Source organism: Microcaecilia unicolor, chromosome 5 (assembly GCF_901765095.1).
Source record: "Microcaecilia unicolor chromosome 5, aMicUni1.1, whole genome shotgun sequence".
In the NCBI taxonomy this organism is placed as follows: Eukaryota; Metazoa; Chordata; class Amphibia; order Gymnophiona; family Siphonopidae; genus Microcaecilia; species Microcaecilia unicolor.
In genome coordinates, this window is record NC_044035.1 from 101,245,649 (window position 1) to 101,263,827 (window position 18,179).

At 41.7% G+C, this 18,179-nt stretch overlaps 1 protein-coding gene and 1 long non-coding RNA gene across 2 annotated transcripts in view; both read right to left on the reverse strand.

The window, feature by feature from the left end:
• CTNNA3 (catenin alpha 3) overlaps positions 1 to 18,179 on the reverse strand; it is a 1,864,538-nt gene that overhangs the window by 189,054 nt on the left and 1,657,305 nt on the right. The window contains 2 exon segments of the mRNA XM_030204967.1: positions 12,956 to 13,137; positions 17,753 to 17,845. Of these exon segments, the coding sequence (XP_030060827.1) occupies positions 12,956 to 13,137; positions 17,753 to 17,845 (275 nt within the window).
• LOC115470174 lies at positions 7 to 12,318 on the reverse strand. The gene is made up of 3 exons (XR_003942135.1): positions 12,215 to 12,318; positions 3,617 to 3,619; positions 7 to 17 (listed from the first exon to the last, which is right to left on the reverse strand). It is a non-coding gene; the product is annotated as an uncharacterized LOC115470174 (long non-coding RNA).

Consider the following 18,179-nt stretch of genomic DNA (forward strand, 5'->3'; position numbering starts at 1 on the left):
AGATAAGAATTGTTGGACTTGGATGAAGAGGAGAGCAAGGGAGACAGGAGAGTTGCTGAACATGAATGGATGGAGGGGAGGGCAAGGGAGAGAGGAGAATCACTGGACATAGATGGAAAGGGAGTGGATGGCATTTAAGAGAGGATAATCACTGGACATGGATGGAGGGGAGGGCAGGGGAGAGTGGAAAATTGCTGGATATGGATGGAGAGGACAGCAGGGGAGAGAGGAGAATTTCTGAATATGGATAGATGGAGGGGTAGTCAGGGGAGAGAAGAAAATCACTGGACATGGATGGAGGGTAGGGCAGGGGAAAGAGGAGAATTGCTGGACATGGATGGAGAGGAGAGCAGGGGAGAGAGAGGAGAATTGCTGGACACGAATAGATGCAGTCTAGCTTCTTCGGATTTTGGGTTAATTTTTGAAGAATTTGAAGAGGGGCTATCTCTGTTCTGTATGTGTAACTGCAAGGCCAAGTGTCTGAATAGGGATCTGTTTGTTAGGTTCTGAGATTTTGATAACATATTGTGTTTCAGATTTGGCAAGACTGTTCTCTTAATTGCCGGTCTGTATGCTAATTTGGTTTGTGTCATTTTGGGTATACTGGAGCTATAACAGCTTACCTAAATTATATATAATGAAAACAAATCACAATTTATTTTTCTTCTCCTATATTGGTGTAATATTTTCAATGATGCCTTTTTGTATGTGCCATGGCACATTAAAGAGTGTGACTACTGTGTGTGTGGCTACCAAATGGGCAGAGCCATAGATAATGACGCTGCCCCTAAGGTTACCTATAATGAGTACCAGTACCTTTTTTCCTACAAAAAAACACTGTGTGTGTCCCGCACCTAACAGTAGTGTTAAAAGTTGTTGTGGAACATTCTTAATAGTATCTGCACATGTGTGTGAAACTTGCCATTTTCATGTGCCTTGTGCATGTATTATATGTGTATGTGTCCTGCACATAATAGTGTAAAAAGCTTTTGTGAAATAATAAAAAAAGGAAACTGTGAATGTGACGACAATGGATGCACGCCTTTTTTCCTGGGCATGTGCAGAACATTGACGCTTATCAAGAGACTGTTATGCGCATGTGCTAGACGCTTTCCTGGGTATAGATGCACCTAGTATTTAATGGAGACTTTTGAGCATTGGGAGTTTGGCAGGACATCTGGTTTGTCCCTTCATGTCTTCTGGCCACCTTCTATGCCACAATCACTGTACTACCTGCTAGGTGAGGAGAAATATGTTTGTTGGGTTGTAGCTTGTTGTCATAATGCTAACCAGGTGGTGTCCCACGCAGCTACCCCGACTCATGTGCATGCTGTTTAAGGGAACATGGAGAGGGGGGCTATCTTCATAGGTTGTGCTGTGACTCAGGGGTGGGGGTTGGCAATGTATATGTAATCCTTGGTTAAGTTGGAATTACTGAAAAAGAGTGAGCCCTGGTAGAGAGTCACTGGGGAGAGTGACTGGGAGGTCCCTAGGAGGAGGAAGCCCAGCCCATAGGATGGTTTATAGAAGAAAATGCAGAAAGATAGTGTCCATGGTGGGGTGAGAACTCTGGGATGAGTTAGGAGTTAATAAAAGGAGTTATATGTGAAAGCACACGGTATTTTGGTTGTCTGAAAATCCCTTGCCAATTGATCTGGAGGAGAGAGGAGAGTTCTATTGGAAGAAGTGTAACCTTTGGCTGACAAGGAGGGGGTTACTACACAAAGTGGCAACTGGAGTATTTAGAGTGCTACAGGTGGGCAGAGAAGGGTCCCAGCCCAGGAACAGTAGGACTGGGACCAGGGAGAGCTCAGTCCCAGGTCCAGGGTGGATCTAGAGAGAGATCACTGCTGGAGAAGGGTCAAACAGTGAGGGGTCTGAGCCTGCTGGAGATAATTTGAATGAGAGGGGAGAAATCAGCCTTTGGGATTCAACACTGCCTCCCAGGATAGGCATGGACAGGAGCACATGTCTATATGTAAATAGCCCTGATATATCCCTCTAAGTATATCCGTGAAGAAAGTGGTAAAGTTGTTCCCCACAGAACGACAGAAGCTAGAGGATAATTTATAAGAGAGTTATACCATTGACTGAATCTCTTATTGTAAGCTGCCTTGGTCCTAAGGGAATAGGCAGGCTATAAATGCTTAGAACAGAATGATCTATGGGATTAAAGACTGCTAATAAGTCACCTTTCTGCTTTTGAGGTACCTGAAAAGTTGTTTCTGTGAATTTTTGCCTCTACAGCAAGTTTCTCTTCATGTTTTTTTTTTTTAACCTTCTTTGTCAATGCTTTGCATCTAACTTACTTCTTAGTTTCTTCATTCGGGTCCTTTTTCCATTCTTTGAGGGATGTTGTTCTTTTGGATCTGGGGGCCTCTTTCACTTCACCATTTAACCATGCTGGCTGTTTGGGTTTCTGCTAGGTACTTGTGACTTGGATTGGCAGCTGTTGGAAACAAGATAGTGGACTAGATGGACCATTGGTCTGACCCAGTATGGCTATTCTTATATTCTGCCTGCCATGCCTGCTTTGATGTGCAAGGCAGCTTTATGTGACATGAAGCATGCTTTGATTTAGCTCACAGAAGTGTGCAGTCCCACAGCCTCCCTCCCCACCTTGTCATGTCATCTTATAGTTTTGTGTTAGAATCTAATACATTGTTGTGGGTCTGGTGGTTGTAGGCACACTGTGGTGATAGTAGCTGTATACGTAGGCCTTACAAAAAGAAAACATGGCTGTTATGGCGGTGCAATGTTGTTGGTACTCACGTTGGTCCTGTGGTGCTCCCTCTTGCTCCAGATCAGGCCTGGGTCTCCCCACCGAATTCGGTGATAACTGCATCAGGAACCTTCAGGTCCCAGTAGATCCCACATTAAGATGGGGACAGGGTTCAGGTGATGGCCCTTTCTGCCTTGACAGACCAAATTTCCCATAGACGTCTTGTGCATTGCTCCTCACACAGGCAAATACAGACAGGATTAGCAAGATGGGGGTGGGGGAGGAAGGGTATGGGCATTGGAGCATAACAGGTGTCACTTTGTTTTGGATGCCACTCTCCTCACTATCTTGTGGAGGTGCAGCAGGCTGGGAGGGGGGGGGGGCATGTGCATCCCCTCCTTTCTGCATGCTATGGTTAGGGAAGTGTCCAAGGGAGGGGAGCATGCTCAGGGCTGTTCAGCAGATGTGGCACATAGGCACAGAGAAGGGGGCCTGATGATCTTTCCTCTAGCATTCACTGTATCTAACCCTGCCTATGTATGGAGCTTGAACATGCCTGATGCAGAGCTCCTTGGGACACTACTTCACACTCACCTTTCCATGGACCTCCTTATATCTTTCCTTACTTTCATGGAGATACTGTGGAGTGGCAGGTGGTGGTGGTATTTGAAAATCTTCCTCTTGTGCTCTGATTCCTCAAGGGATAAATTAGGTTCTCTTCTGAGGGACATCTCTGGGCAGACTGAGAAACACTCTTCCATGTGCAGCACTATATATGGTTGTTTTGTACATGGAGGGGACATCTTGATGTCAGTCAAGAATGTTTTTTTTTATGTGGGGCCACTTCCACATTTGGGTGTTTACTGCTGGCTATTTTCTATTGGCAGCCACGACTATCTCATTATGTCTATCTCACTCTGCAGTACATCTTCATTTTGGACATTTGGAAGGTATATTATCAAATGCCAATAGCTTGGGGGGGGGGGGGGGCATACATTAAGCCATAACTTTTCTGGGACGTTTTCAAATAGATTTTATTTTGAGACTTAGACATCATATTGAAAATGCCACCCATTTGCTTGCGCTTAATGCACATTAACAATAAAAATTAAAGCATGTTAAGTGCAAAGGCAGTGCTCTAAAACTTCAATAGCTCACAGAAACATTGTTTGAATTAGTGTCAAGTCATTTAGCTGCTCTTATGGAAGAGGAGCTAAGTAAATCCAAGTGACAGCACAAGGTAAGTTCCATGCACTAAGGGGGGATTCTATATATGGCGCCTAAAAAATCCACGAAGAAAACATTTCCACCTAAGCATATTATATAAGCAGCACCTAGATTTTAGGCACAATATATAGAATATGCTTAGCGCCTAAATCTAAGCGCCTCCATTTACACCAACAAAAACATAGCGTAAATATAGCAGAGGTCTATATTCTAAAACAGTGCATGTAAATTTTGGAACGCCCATCTCCCAGCCTGTAACCATGCCCCATTTTGCCTGCACGCAGTAAAATGTAAGCACTGTGCATAACAGAATACACTTAGGGGGTCCTTTTACTAAGGTACACTGAAAAATGGCTTGTAGTAGTGTAAGTGCGGGTTTTGGGCGCACGCCGATCCATTTTTCAGCGCGCCTGAAAAAAAGGCCTTTTTAAAATTTTTGCAGAAAATGGACATGCAGCAAAATCAAAATTGCTGTGCATCCATTTTGGATCTGCAAGCTTACCGCCAGCCATTGACCTAGCAGTAAGTCTCACGTGGTAACTGTGCGGTAATGATCTACATGCATCAAATGCCACTTGGCGCATGTCTGATATGCGCATCTGAAAATAAAAATTCTTTTTTGGCTGTGCGTATCGGCCGAGTGCCAAAACAAAATTACCACAAGATCCATATGGTAGCTGGGCAGTAACTCCATTTTAGCGCATGTTGGGCACGCATAGACGCTTACACGGCTTAATAAAAGGGCCCCTTAGCGATTGATGTGTGTATACTTTAATCATTGTCAATTAGTGCTCATTATTGCTTAAGTGCTGTTAACAATGCTGATTGGCTTATTAAGCCAATTATATTATGCACATTGTTATGGAATATTCTTGAATTTTGGCACAGAACACTAGCGCACTATAGAGAATCCGGGAGTAATTGTACAATGCAGTCCCCACCCCCTATAACAACATTCATTTAACACATGAATTTGCATATGTTAACTGGCATTATACTACACTAAAAATTGGCATGGCTTGTGTGGAAACAGAACGCACACATTTCCACGTTAATAGCTCTGTACATCTTAGTAAAAGGGCACCTATGTGTAAATTATGCAAGGGATTCAAGGAAAAAATATTTAAATATTCCTACAGATGCTCTAAAAGGCAATGGAAATCAAATCAAATTTCTCTTCCCCTCTGATTCTTTGGAAACAATTACTGTTGCAATCATTGCAATATTTCCTTTTATTCTGTTGATCATGTAAAAGTCTCGGAAGATGTCAGAATTAAGAAACAATGAAGTCCTTTTTTTTTTTTACAATAGTTTAGTGCACTGTTTTCAGAAAATGACATCTTGCAATTCTTAAGAGAGAATAAAAGGGAGAATTGTGCCACTGCACTGTGTTTAAGTAGGAGGCAAATGCGAGTAGCATTATGAGTACATTTATCATTAGAGTTGTCTAAAAATAATTCTGAAGAGCTTAAAACAAGCTTTCATGCAATCAAATTGATTTTTAAAAGGATTTCCATACTTATTACCTTTAACAGCAGTTTATATGGAAGCAATGTAATAGAAGAAGACAATGAGATGTTTTAATGCAGAACAGATTTAAACAGACATTAGTTTGTCTAGTGTTCTCGCTGTCAATGAACTATATAATCCTATGATTGTCATTCTTAACCATCAGGTTGTATTAGGTACATAACTGACACTGCTTTTAATTTGATTTATGTTTATTGAGGTTTTCTGTCTTTTTACAAAGAAACTGCAATAAAAGATCAGAGACATATCAGAGAAAGACACAGTTGGTCATTTAAAAGTTTGTGTGCGGGAGAGGGGGGAGGAAGGGAAGGGGAAATGTCCTGTCAATGACATGACAGAACTACAGTGAATATATATTACGAAGGAGATATGGAGGGCTTTCTATGCATAAAACCTAGTTTTACAGCTGGCTAAAATACACCATTATATATACCCAGAACAGTATATGCAAAGAACATATACTTTTATACCTCCATGAAGCTGGCATTCTGAGGAGCAGAGTTGGGTGTAGTTTGCAGAAATCCTATGCAAAATGTAGAGTAAACCTGTCATGCATACATGCATGCATATATTTTCCTTTTTTATACTGCCACTTTTTACACATATTCAGTACAATACAATGTGCATATATTCTGCAATTTACCATTAACTGATTCAATGCAGATTCTATCAAAGATGCTAATCATTACTAGACATTACAAAGTATACAATAATTAAAGAGGATACTTATCAAGCTGTGTTGGGGCTTGGATGCATTATTTGCCCCTTAATGTGACTAAAAGGGCCCTAAGGCTGCTTGACTTAATTTACTGCAGTGATATTTAAGCCACCACAGGTTACATAGTAATGAGATGCAAACCATGCAAATACTTGTAAAGCAGCACATTACTATGTGAAAAACAAAACACAACTTGTGGTGATACACCACAAGTCACATTATAGGCAGGAAATGATGCTAAAATATCCCAGTCACCACCTCCTATCCAGTCTCCTCTCCCCCTACCGGAACACATCTCCCCCCCCCCCCCCCCCCCCTCTCTGATCCAGCCTCCAACCCCATCCTTGAACAAGGCCCTCCACTTCCTGGAACACATTCCTCACTGAATGGCCCACCCCAATGCCCGTTGCCTTCAATCCCTGAAGGTCTAATGTACCCAGGGCATGAGCGATGTTCAATTGCTCCTGCCATTCTGGTGCTACCTGTCCCCACACACAGAAACATGACTCCCTAGTGGTAGCTGTATGAGAATATTGCTAGGAGCACCATTTTGACAAGCAACACCAGAAGGGCAGGAGTGAGTGGTGATCGACACTGGACCCTGTATTTTGTAACCTGGGGTCATGAGGCTGAGGCTTTATGGCCTGATGCTCCCGAGCTGTTGGAATAGTGTTGCTTGTGAGGTGGTTCACAAGCATCGTTATTCCTATACAATGGGATTCAACAACCTGTGAGACTTATCACACAGGTTGCTGGATCCCATGATAAATCAAGGTAAATAACTCACCTTTAACTGCACCCCTTTTACAGCACCTTGGTAAATTTCCCTCTAAGCTGGTTTTTGCAAGAAAATGTGAATAATGTAATATACTTTATATAAAGATAGTTTAATTAATCAATAAGCAATTTCCTAAACAAATTTAAAATTTTTACATAATGGCATATAACGAATTTCTAAACTAATGTCAGGAGAAAAAAAATTCCTAATTAAAGCTGCTTGATTTTCCAAGGTTAGATTAGCTACCCTATTGTATTTAATACCCTTTATTATAGGAAAGTGTAAAATCAGATGATTAGTGTTACATACAAACCTACCAATTTTAGGGGCCCTTTTACTAAGCTGCGTAAGCGTCTACGTGCGCCCAATGCATGCCAAAATGGAGTTACCACCCAACTACCGTGTGGCTGTTGCGGTAATTTCATTTTTGGTGTGCGTCCGATATGCGCATCTGAAAAATATTTTTTATTTTTGGGCACGTGTAACGGACGCACGCCAAGTGCCATTCGGCGCACGTAGGTCATTACCGCCCGGTTACCACGTGAATCTTTGCTGCTAGGTCAATGGCTAGCGGTAAGGACTCAGACCCAAAATGGACATGTGGCAATTTTGATTTTGCCACATGTCCATTTTCAGCAAAAATAAAATGCCTTTACAAGTGCGCTAAAAAATGGATTGGTGCATGCCCAAAACCCGCGCCTACACTACCGCAAGCCATTTTTCAGCTCGCCTTAGTAAAAGGACTCCTAAGGCATCAGCATAAGGCACCAGGGGTCCTTTTAGTAAGGTGCACTAACTGATTTATTGTTCACTAATGATTAGCTATATGTTAAAACACCCATTTTATTCCTATGGGCTTCTTAGTATTTAGCACATGATAATTATTAGCGTGAGCTAAATCGGTTAGCACACTTTAGTGAAAGGACACCCTAGTCAGGAGCTTTATTATAAACAAATTTGAATACCAATGTGTATATTTTAAAGATACTTTGTGCTTGTATCAAATGCCAGGGCAATTTAGACAACAGAGGGTTTGCTTTAGCAATTCTACAGTAAACTTGCAGCAGTCTTCTGGAGAACCACTTTTTATGTAGCCAGTTCTAAGACCACCTCCATATTATCATAAAATGTGCAGCCTTCCAGATAAAGCCAAGGATAAACTATCATGTCTCAAACTGGAAAAACTAAAACTTAAAGCCTAAATATTCCAAAGAATTCACCCTGTAATTCTCAAGTATTCATGGGAGGGATCCTATATTGTTAAATTTATTTTTGTCTGAGAATATGGTAGTTTTTCTTAAGGCAGAATGAGACCAATTTTCAAGAAGATCTACTCAGCACCTACTGGTCGATATTCAAAGTGATTTAAGTGATTTAATCATGGTCAGGGGGTAAGCCACTGATATTCAGCGGCACTTAACCAGGTAGTGCTCTAGAATATTGTACCTGACCGGCCATTTCAAAGAGAGGCAGGAGAAGGGAGTTCTGAAGGCGGAGTCAGGGAGGAACAGAGAGCTATATGGGTGCCGGCAATATTCAGTTCTGTTATTCACATAGCTATGTGACCAAATAGAACCACAAAACTAGCAGTCCTAACTTTAATCATTTAACTATGATCAAAGTTAGAACTGAATATTGAACAGCATCTGGTGCACTGAATATTGGCCAACATCTGCATAACTTATGTGTCACTGCTCTAGTGTTCCCCTCTTTCTGGTCCCTCTAATATCCACAACAGGTCCCATTTTGATCCCCAGAGTCAATGGGGCAAGAGCACAAAGGGACCTCTCTAGCACTAGCCTACTAGATGCCAGGGATTTTCCCCAGGTAAGCATTGGGGGTGGTGTAGGGTTGGGGTGCATGGAAGTGGGATTGGATTATGGGTGTGAGCTTCCATTTTGGGATGGGATCAGGGGTGTTGAATGGGGGGGGGGTTGTAGATCGGATGGGGGCCTGCTTTGGAGATCAAGGCCTGTTTCAGGGATGGGGGGGGGGGTTGAGGGTCACAGGCGAGACCTGATTTGGGGATCAAATACATTGGACTGACACTTTCCCTTATGAAGGTCTTGGCTGAATATAGGCTGGGACCTACATAATTAGGATGCTAGATGCAGTGTGGTTAGATCCAGATATTCAATGCTAGTGCCTGGCCATAGCCCAGCATTGAATATCCAGGGCAAATTTAGTATCCTTTTCTGATGCAAATGTCACAAGCAAAGTAAAGCGAGCTATGATTATATCCTGAGTGTTCTCCAGAAAGGTGATCTATTCACCCACTTCTAAAGTGGGTTCTAACTCTGCCTCCCCTCCAGTAGAACTAACAGCAATCCTAGTTAAATACAATACTTTAAGGGAATTACCTCAGCTGTCTCTAAGCACAGAATTTCCCTAAAATACTTCCTAAGCAAGGTTTGAGAAAACAAAGGAAAAATAGGAACACTTAGGAGCCTCAAATTAATAATTCATAAATGATTTTCTAGCAATTCTAATTTGTGATGCAAAGTCAGGCTATCATTTAAGGCCACAGAACTGACAGTTTGCAAAGTCTTCACCTGAGCCCGCACCACATCACATACAGATTTTAATTTAGTAACATAATTTTGAACGTCAAACATGTGAAAACACCTCAAAGGTAAAAGTACATAATTGTGCAACCTTCTCTTTAAGTAACTTCTCAGTTCTGATGATTATCTGCTAAATGTCTCTCAATAAAATTTTTGAGGCATTAGTTGTGATGAAAAATCCTCCGCCAAGTCAAAACTGACTGGCTGAAGTCTGGTGTTTCCACCAACCTTTTGAATGCCAACTGGGAGGTCTGCAAGACTTGTCCTGCAACCTGTTGGGTACAGACTGTACCTGAAAATTAGTCTTAGCAGGCAGATGAGGAGAAGATCTTAAAGTAGGGACTCAATGAGACTTTGCTGGAGGAAGTATGTGAGGTACTCACATTTGGAGGCAGGCCACTCAGATATTTTTCCATGGGCCCCTTCACCACTGGAGTCAAGGCCACCTGTTTCTTCACCATTCCTTCGTATTTACCCATTGTACCAGGTGACTTGACAACAACATCATCAAAATTACAATATTCTTCAAAGTACTTTGAAAGGGCTTCAAAGGGGTGGACCCCTTAGTGCATGCCCCAACAGCCTTGTGCCATCAGCTGCGCACCTAGGCATGCTTGCCTGATATTCCGGGTGAAGGTTGGTGGAGTTAATAATGTCACAGGAGCCTGCACGCGCAGGTCTCTTCCGCCCACCAACTCATGGCTTCCCAATATTATTGGGCTCACACTGCTATCAGTCTGTCTCCATAAATGTTTTGTTTTATGTTAAGCATATTCCTGGATATTTGGATGTTAGCCCCTTCTTCAGATTCTTCTTCAATAAAAATGCCAGAAGTGTTGTGGAGAAGTTTTCCAGACCCTGTGGAATGCTGTTGACACTAGCATTGTTGCCAAATACTTGAAAGACATACCAGATGGGATGGAGATGTATACTGGATCTCCTCAATCATCAAGAGCTGGGTAGTTAATTTCCAATATCTGATAGGTAGTGGATTTTATTCTTTTTGCAAAGGAGGAAGGCTGGTCCTTTGGAATGGTAGTTCAATCTTTAGCAAGTATGGCATTTTTAACCAAAATGAATTGATTTGGGAACCTAGCATATTTATTCTTGGTGAAGAAGCAGATGTTAAATTGTACAGCGCTGCGTAACCCTAGTAGTGCTTTAGAAATGTCAAGTAGTAGTAGTAGGATGTACAGATCTGCCTGTTTCTCGCAGTCGTCTCAATCCAGATGAGTGTGGTTGCCTTACCTTATACGATCACATAGTTGATTTGTACTGGGAATTAAGGGATATTTGTTTCTCAGCTTTTTAGATCTTCTTGTTTCAACTGGCATTATAGCATTTTTTGTTGCTTTTAAGGTGGGTGAATTGATAGTGCCTGCAAAAAATGCAGTGGGTTGTTTGGTTGTATTTTATAGTGATGTGTTGATTCACCTATGCTTGCACGTCTGTTAATCTAAGATAGACCTGTTGGGCAAGGATACTTGGGTGCATTTGTGAGAATGTAGACATTCCCAGTTTGTTGTGCTTTGAGGTTTGTCGATTAGGTCTATTGGTGGCCTTTACTGGCTTATGAAGATGGGTCTCCTTTAACACATTATCAGTTTTCTACCATGCTTAATAAGAGATTGACTTATGTTGGTTGTGATCCTACAACCTATGGGACTTATTCTTTCAGGATAGGGGTGGCTTCATGTGCCTTTTTGAGGGGGGGGGGGGATCACCCAACTTTAGTTGGTGTACCAACAAGTATTGTGGGTATGTTTCAAGTTTATTATTAGTTTACTATCCCACCCTATGGAAAGCCTTCAGGGCAGCTTACAATCTAAAAACAGAGAGAGAAATAAGAAAGTAGATAGAGAGGATTTAAACATGACTTTCAGGGTAAAGGGTAGAACTACAATAGTAGATAGGACAAGGGGAAGGTGAAAGAACAGGAGAGAGTGCTACAGGTATTTTTGAGATTCTTCTTGGGAGACCACTAGAAAGATATGCAAATATTAATGGCATGCGTCTTTGAAAAGGTGGTCTTACAGTTTGTTTTAAATTTGCCAAGTGATGTCTGTAGATGGAAAGAAATGGGGAGACAATTCCAAAGTTGGGGCCCTTGTACACTAAAGATAATGTCTCTAGTGTGTTCATGGGTTATTTCAGTGGCTAGGTAGCACTAATTGGTTGTGTGACATGATCATATTTGTATGAACTGGAAATTGAATGGATGGCAGTGTTTTGAAGAATCTGTAGGTGTCATATATCCTTGACTCAAAGGCCTTTGTAGAGGGAATTAGTCTAATTGGGTGAAATTACCAACGAATGGACCAGTACATTAAGTGCTGTCAGGAGAATCAGAGAGAGGTTGGAGCAAATGTGTTGTAGTTTGTAAAAAGAGCGCCAAACTACCTGAGATATTTGCGGGAGAAATGTAAGTTGGAATCTATAAGTATTCCAAGGATACGGACAGTGTCAACCTGGGGCACAGGAATATTTGCGAGTAAAATTGGTGTGGATAAAGCAGAATTCATGGGGCCTATATCTACATTCTAACTAATTAATTTTGTCATGTTCTAGTTTCTTTTCCAAGGACGTTACGTCCTAAAAACTGTGTGTGGATATGTGGCCATTCTCATATCTTCTGGACTCTGAAGCATGCTACAGAGTCCTGCTGGGGAGCAAACTTGGGGCCCTGTTTACTAAGGTGCATTAGTGTTTTTAGTGGGCCTACACTTAGTGTGCAATCTAACCATGTAGGCGCCTATAGGGATATTGTAGGCACGTACATGGTTAATGCACATACATGGATAACGTGTGTTAAAAACATTAATGCGCCTATAAAGCTGCTTAGTAAACAGGGCCCTTGGACTGGCTGAATCACGCATCAGAATTTGTTGGTTGTACATAGCAGAAAGCAATAAACATAACATTAAGATAAACAAAATAGTAACAAAGCTCATGTCACCCTCATACAGCATTGCAGTTAACCCACCCAGAACTACCAGTTACTTTCCCAAGGGTTTTTTGTTCTTTTTAAATTCTCAACAGACTATAATCCCATTAAAAAATGTTCCCTGCACCTCAGATAAGAATCCAGACCAAACCCTTCAACACACATTTTAATAAAGTATTATACTGACATTTATCATATTTATGTTACATGATTGTTCTGCAATGTTCTTAAATCTGTATATTTCTGATACTGTTTCATTTTAGTCATATTATTAGGTTTCAATTGGCCACTTCCAAGTTTACATCATTTATTATATTTATTTTTCTATTTGATCATTTTACTATTGTTATGCTGTTAACACAATTGTAAGTTTTATGTTAAACTGTACCTGTTGTACACCGCCTTGGGTGAATATCTTCATAAAGGCAGTTAATAAATCCCAATATATAAATAAATCATTTGGATTGATTACCTTGTAAATTCTGTCATCTCCATCATGATCAAGCACATCTTTTTTGCAAGGACAATGATATCGTTGCTGGTCTCATCCCATATTTCAATCTCAGCATCTAATCTACTCTTAACTTTCTTGAAGTCAGCAACTTGCTCAGCAATCTTTTCCATTTCTGCTTCTGGCAATTGTATCATTTTTGCCTGAAAAATTAATAATTATCAGGGTAAATTTATAAGAGACTGCCTAATTTGCATGGTAGGCATATGCATATATTGTACCTATTTTGTTTAAGGAACAAATGTGCATAAAGGCTATTAGAAAATTACATGTCCCCTCCTCAGAAAGTTCCAGCATAAGGTTGAACCTGCTCTGGGCTATATTTAGTTTTCTTGATTTATTATACACACTTATGCATACATTTTATAAAATGCAAGATTAAATGCAAAGTCTACCCAAACCTTACCTCAGGAGCACCCCCACTCTTGTTTGCTAAAAGTGTGAGGTATAAAAGGCTTTTGAATCATACTTGTATGTGTGTATAGCTTGACCAATTTTATAAATACCTTTTTTTACTTGTAAAAGGCTATTTATTAGTATTGGTTGTGATTGTCGGCCAGTCACCTTCTTGGAATCTTTCATAACATAACATAAGAGAACATAAGAGTAGCCATACTGTGTCAGACCAATGGGCCATGTAGCCCATTATCCTGTTTTCCAAACAGTAGCCATGCCAGGACACAAGTACCCAGTAAAAACTCAAATTGTGGCAGTCTGGAACCTTTTGGAACTTACTTCCTTTTCTCCTACCCTGATATATATCTTTTAGAAAATCACCACTGATTATTATTATTATTAGTAGTATAATCCTAACAGGTATACAAAGTGCTTTACTGAGTCATAGGAGATGGGCTTTCTCCTTTGATTTTACAAGCAAGAAGGATAATTCTGTAAGGGGCTGCCTATTCTTAGGCATGATGAACAAACCTATTTAGAGCCCCTCCAACTTTCTCCATGTGCACACCCACTTGAAAATACAGACGTTATGCAGGTATTTACAGAATAGTACTTAGGAGGACTTTTCCTTTAAGTGTGTATGAGCATCCGTAGATGTGTATACTGTGGCTATACACATCCATGTAGCAGTTTTTCTAAAACTGCTACTTAGACATGATTCATATGAGCAAATTCCACAGAAGCCTTCTAAAATGAACTCCATAGATATGGAAATGCCATCTTCATTGACTATTTTCCTCCTTTCTTTAAAACATAGCCCCAGGATTTCCTCCTGATAATACAGTTTATTAATTGTAGTTTGGTAATTTTCAAAAAAGCCAATTTACCAGGTTCAATGGTAGATTATTTCCACCAGGTTCTGTGGAAATAATCTTTCAAAGTTGTGCACTTTATGTTTAAAGAGTACTAAAAAACATGTTGCAATTATATTAACTGTATTATGCAGCAAACAGCTAAACTCTTTTGAGTATTGACTCCTATATGTCTCTACCTAGCTGTAGATAGATAGACAAAAGTTCGGAAGTTCTTACTATGAGGTGGTATATCAAATGTTACTAAAATTGAAACAGATATAGTCATAGGTACACATCAAATATGAACTATAGAAACAGCAATGCCGCTAACATGTATCAGATATTTTCCACGGACAGCAGGATTGATAATGCACACAATAGGCACTGGAATGTAACTTTTCTCAAAGATCAGAACTTTAGTACAAAGTTTGTGCATGCAGCAGTCTCTTCAGCTCCTCAATTAGGGGCCCTTTTTACAGAGTGGTGGTAAACACAACGCGGGCTTACCACTCGCTCTTTTGGGACTGCCGCCGGCCCAATGCGGCTGCTGGCGGTAGTCCCACCCTGAGCACATGACATTTTGGGGGGGAAAAAGAAGACCCCTGGAAATGCCTTGCGGCAGTAACCTGGCGGTAATCAGGCATTGCTGCATGCTGTCCGGTTACCACTAGCACGGGAGCACTTGTCACCACCTCAGTGGGTGGTAGTAAGGGCTCCCCATTGCATGGCCATGCGGTAAGAGTTCTCTTACCGCATGGCCATGTGTGCTAGGCGCTTTTTTACCCGCTGCAGTAAAAAGTGCCTTGGTGCGTGGGAAAAATGGCCCCCGCTGCCAGTGCAGAGTCCTTTTTCCCACAGCTTGGTAAAAGGTCCCCTTAGTTTGCAGTTAGAAAACTTTCAGGGGATCTTTTACAAAGGCACGCTAGCATTCTTAGTACGCCTTAAGTTTTAGTGCGCGCTAAATGCTAGAAACACCCATATATTTCTATGGGCGTCTCTAGCATTTAGCACATCCTATTTTTAGCGCATGCTAAATACACTAGTGCGCCTTTGTAAAAGGATCCCGAACGGAGGTGGGAGAAACTGTGTGCCTTATCAGTCCTGCTATCTATGCAAAACACTTGTTATAGTTCAGCAACATTGCTTTTTCCAGCAACAAACAGGATTGAGTCCAGTCCAGCATACATGTGGGCTATCTCCAAGCTTAGAGCTGCTGCTCAACAATGCATTGTCTTAGTCCTTAGAGGAGCTAACTTAGTCAAGTGTGAGAGCTGTTAGGTGAGAAAGCCAGGTTTGCAAACACTACTTGACCAAAGGCACTGTTCTGTGTGAAACCTGTTCAAAACAGTAGTACGCAGTGAAACTTAAAAAGAGGGCCAGATAGCTGCCTTGCAGATTGTATTCAGTGAGGCACAGTTCAAGAGGACTACTGTAGTGCTATAGCTATCATTTGATCTGAAAGGAATGTGTTCTTCATAGCAGAATTGTATGCAAGAGACTAGTTTTGTGAATACATACTGGGCTCTTTTTGCAACTGGCCTCCCAGCTCTATTTGGATCAAATGAAAAAAAAAAAGCTAGATAGAGTTCATGACTAAAGCAGGTCTATATTCAAGTAGTGGGGTGCAAGCCCATTTACAATCTAGAGTGTGCAGGGTCTTCTCTTGAGTGTTTAAATGAGGCTTTGCGCAAAAAAAATAACTTTTCATTAAAATGGAAAAGTATTAAAACTTGGGATGCATCGGAAGGACAACTTTGGGCAGATGGAATTAGGTATATAGGTCCCTGTTTACAAAGCTGTGCTAGCGTCTAGCTATGCGATACTGCTGATACAGCCCATTCGCTTACCGCACGCTATGCAGCAGCCGACAGTAGTTCAGGGTCGAGTGCACGTCATTTCCGGAGAAAAAATTAAAACCCCAGAAATGGCTAGCACAGCGGTAACCTGGCAGTAATCGGGCATTGCCATGTACTGCCTGGTTACCGCCAGGTTTCCGCGGGAGCCCTTATGACCGCCTCAACAGGTAGTGGTAAGTGCTCCCCACCGCATGGCCATTTTTTAGGCACTTTTTACCCACTGCAGTAAAAAGGGCCCTTGCACACAGGAAAAATGGCCTCCGCTGCTACTGTAGTTCTCTTTTCCCCGCAGCTTGGTAAAAGCACCCCCTAACTCTCTTAGCTGAAGAGAAAGCTCTGAGGAAGAGTACTTTCCAAGTTAAGAATGTATGAGATATTTCGAGGGATTCAAAAGAAGATTTCATGAGTGAAATGAAGACTAACCACCTTATAATTGAAAGAGAAAAACGCCTAGATTTTGACCCAAATCGGGAGATAGACGTTTATCTCACAAAAACGAATAAATCGGTATAATGGAAAGCCGATTTTGGACGTTTTCAACTGCACTCCATCGCGGAAGAGTACAAAGTTGACAGGGGCATGTTGGAGGCGTGGTGAAGGTGGAACTGGGGCGTGGTTATCGGCCGAGGAGAGATGGGCGCCTTTCGCCGATAATGGAAAAAAAGTATGCGTTTGTAGCTAGAATTTAGGGCACTTTTCCTGAACCCTGTTTTTTCATGAATAAGGCCCCAAAAAGTGCCCTAAATGACCAGATTACCACCAGAGGGAATCGGGGATGACCTCCCCTGACTCCCCCAGTGGTCACTAACCCCCTCCCACCACAAAACATGATGTTTCACAACTTTTTATTTTCACCCTCAAATGTCATACCCACCTCCCTGGCAGCAGTATGCAGGTCCCTGGAGCAGTTGTTAGGGGGTGCAGTGGACTTCAGGCAGGTGGACCCAGGCCCATCCCCCCCTACCTGTTACAATTGTGCTGCTTAATGCTTAGTCGTCCAACCCCCCCAAACCCACTGTACCCACATGTAGGTGCCCCCCTTCACCCCTTAGGGCTATAGTAATGGTGTAGACTTGTGGGCAGTGGGTTTTGAGGGGGATTTGGGGGGCTCAACACACAAGCGAAGGGTGCTATGCACCTGGGAGCTCTTTTACCTTTTTTTTTGTTTTTGTAAAAGTGCACCCTAGGGTGCCCGGTTGGTGTCCTGGCATGTGAGGGGGACCAGTGCACTACAAATCCTGGCCCCCTCCCACGAACAAATGCCTTGGATTTATTCGTTTTTGAGCTGGGCGCTTTCATTTTCCATTATCACTGAAAAACAAAAACGCCCAGCTCACAAATTGTCGAATAAAACATGGACGTCTATTTTTTTCAAAAATACGGTTCGGTCCGTCCCTTCATGGACCCGTTCTCGGAGATAAATGCCCATGGAGATAGACGTTTTCGTTCAATTATGCCCCTCTAAATATTCTAAGGCACAGAGGGTTGTAATTGTCTGTTGCCTATATATGACATGTTCTTGCTGTACACTACCTTGAGTGAATTTCTTCAGAAAGGCAGTAAATAAATCCTAATAAACAAATAATAAAATAAATTTCTCTGTTTGTAATTGTGAAAATAAAGCTGATCGATTAAACCAGTCTCATGCTTACTCGATCTGTTTTCCCTTCAGTGTGACCACTGTTATGACTTTGAGTTTCAAGATCTTCTTCAAGGTCAGATATATCTTCAAGCTCTTCTGGTGACTGAAAATAAAACATAGAAAATAAAATGTTTAGAATTATATAGTCTACATCGACCATGGGCAGCCATTCTCAAATAAATGAATTGTAAAGTAAGAGATGTAACAGCACTTCTGAAATCCAAAGAATAGAACCCAGCTACACCCATTAAAGGGGTACTGGGCACAACCGGGCCGACAGCCAGCGAGGGTAACAATGGGGAGGGGAGGGGAAGAGCAGAGCGAGTGGGAGAGCAGGTAAAGATAAGATAGGCAAGCAAAGGGTTAAGAGCAAGAGGGGGAAGGGAGGGGCGGGGGGAGAAGCGAGGTAAAAGAAAGGAAGAGTAGGGAGGAGGGTC